This window comes from Poecilia reticulata, linkage group LG10 (genome assembly GCF_000633615.1).
Source record: "Poecilia reticulata strain Guanapo linkage group LG10, Guppy_female_1.0+MT, whole genome shotgun sequence".
NCBI lineage: Eukaryota > Metazoa > Chordata > Actinopteri > Cyprinodontiformes > Poeciliidae > Poecilia > Poecilia reticulata.
In genome coordinates this window covers 2,035,196-2,036,393 of record NC_024340.1, presented here as the reverse complement: position 1 = coordinate 2,036,393, position 1,198 = coordinate 2,035,196, and the positions used below count along the sequence as shown (strand labels likewise).

At 41.7% G+C, this 1,198-nt stretch overlaps 1 protein-coding gene across 1 annotated transcript in view; it reads right to left on the bottom strand.

The window, feature by feature from the left end:
- The window catches only part of sncb (synuclein, beta), a 15,992-nt gene extending 15,149 nt beyond the window's left edge, over nucleotides 1–843 (bottom strand). Inside the window, exon 1 of the mRNA XM_008419532.2 lies at nucleotides 687–843. Within this exon, the coding sequence (XP_008417754.1) occupies nucleotides 687–807 (121 nt within the window). The 5' untranslated portion in view covers nucleotides 808–843. The remainder of the gene's footprint in view (nucleotides 1–686) is intronic.
- Between the last annotated feature and the right edge of the window lie 355 nt (nucleotides 844–1,198).

The window sequence follows — 1,198 nt, the reverse complement described above, 5'->3', positions numbered from 1 at the left end:
ATAAAAATGTTGTCTATTTAGGCGGTTTGACCACAGGCTCAGCGTTTTCTAATCTGCTGCTGTGCAGGATGAAGTGCTCCCCCTTGACACCCACCACCCCAACCCTGTTTCCACCTCCTGCTCATAACATATACACGCAAATGATGCAAGAAAAAACCCCACATGAAACCTCTCCTAAACCTGATGCATTATTTACGACTATGGCACAGCTAAAAACTTAGAGCGAGTGCTGGGCTGCTGCGTTTGATCTCATGTGAAACTGGAATATATTCCAACTCATTTTTGCTCTGCAGACATTAGTTAAACGTAGGCATTGATTGGGTGATTCATCATATTTCTGTTATAAGGAATATGATGAATCTCCCCGTCTGATGATGAATTAGTCGCAAAGAGCTGTGGAAATGTCCTCCTGCTGTAATACAAATTTGACCGAATGTTAAACCCATGCGGGTTCTTCTTTCTCCTGATTACTTTGTGCAAGAAACAGGACATCTACCCAGTCAGTAGGAGAGGTTACTGTATTTATTCTTTTTTTTTTTTTTTGCAAAAATATTGAAGAAGGGTCGAAAATGCAAAAACATGTATGTCTTGTATTGGTCGTAGAAGGACATAAATCCAGTCTCACAGCACATTTAGATGCATTTGCATGAAAATAAGCAGCAAACATCACTCTGAGAGCGCCTCACCTACAAACATGACTCCTTCCTTGGTCTTTTCCGCCGCCACTGCAACTCCTTCCTTGGTCTTTTCTGCGGCCACAGCCATCCCCTCCTTTGCTTTAGACAAACCCTTCATAAACACATCCATCTTGGCCGAGCTACTGTGGATAGATGGACCATATGAGCAGTCAGTGACAATCACAGACTAAATGACACGTACAAAATAAGCTTCAGATTCCACATGTATTCAAATCCTTATCGCTCGTGTGTATTTTTTTGCATACTGGTGCTTGGCTAACTGCATTGTAGTTGTGTTTTTTTATGAAGCCTTGATATAATTTAGTGGAGCACGAGTTGGAGGTGGTGAAACAGGCAGCACCGCCTCCTGTGGTAGATCGTGACGGCTGCAGTTCAGTCAGCTGCCAGTGGTTAAAAAAAACCAAAAAAAAAACCTCTCTGCTCACTCATGCATTCAACCCCCTTTTTTCCAAATCATGTCAGTGCATAAAATATTTATAGGGAAAAATATATTTGAATGG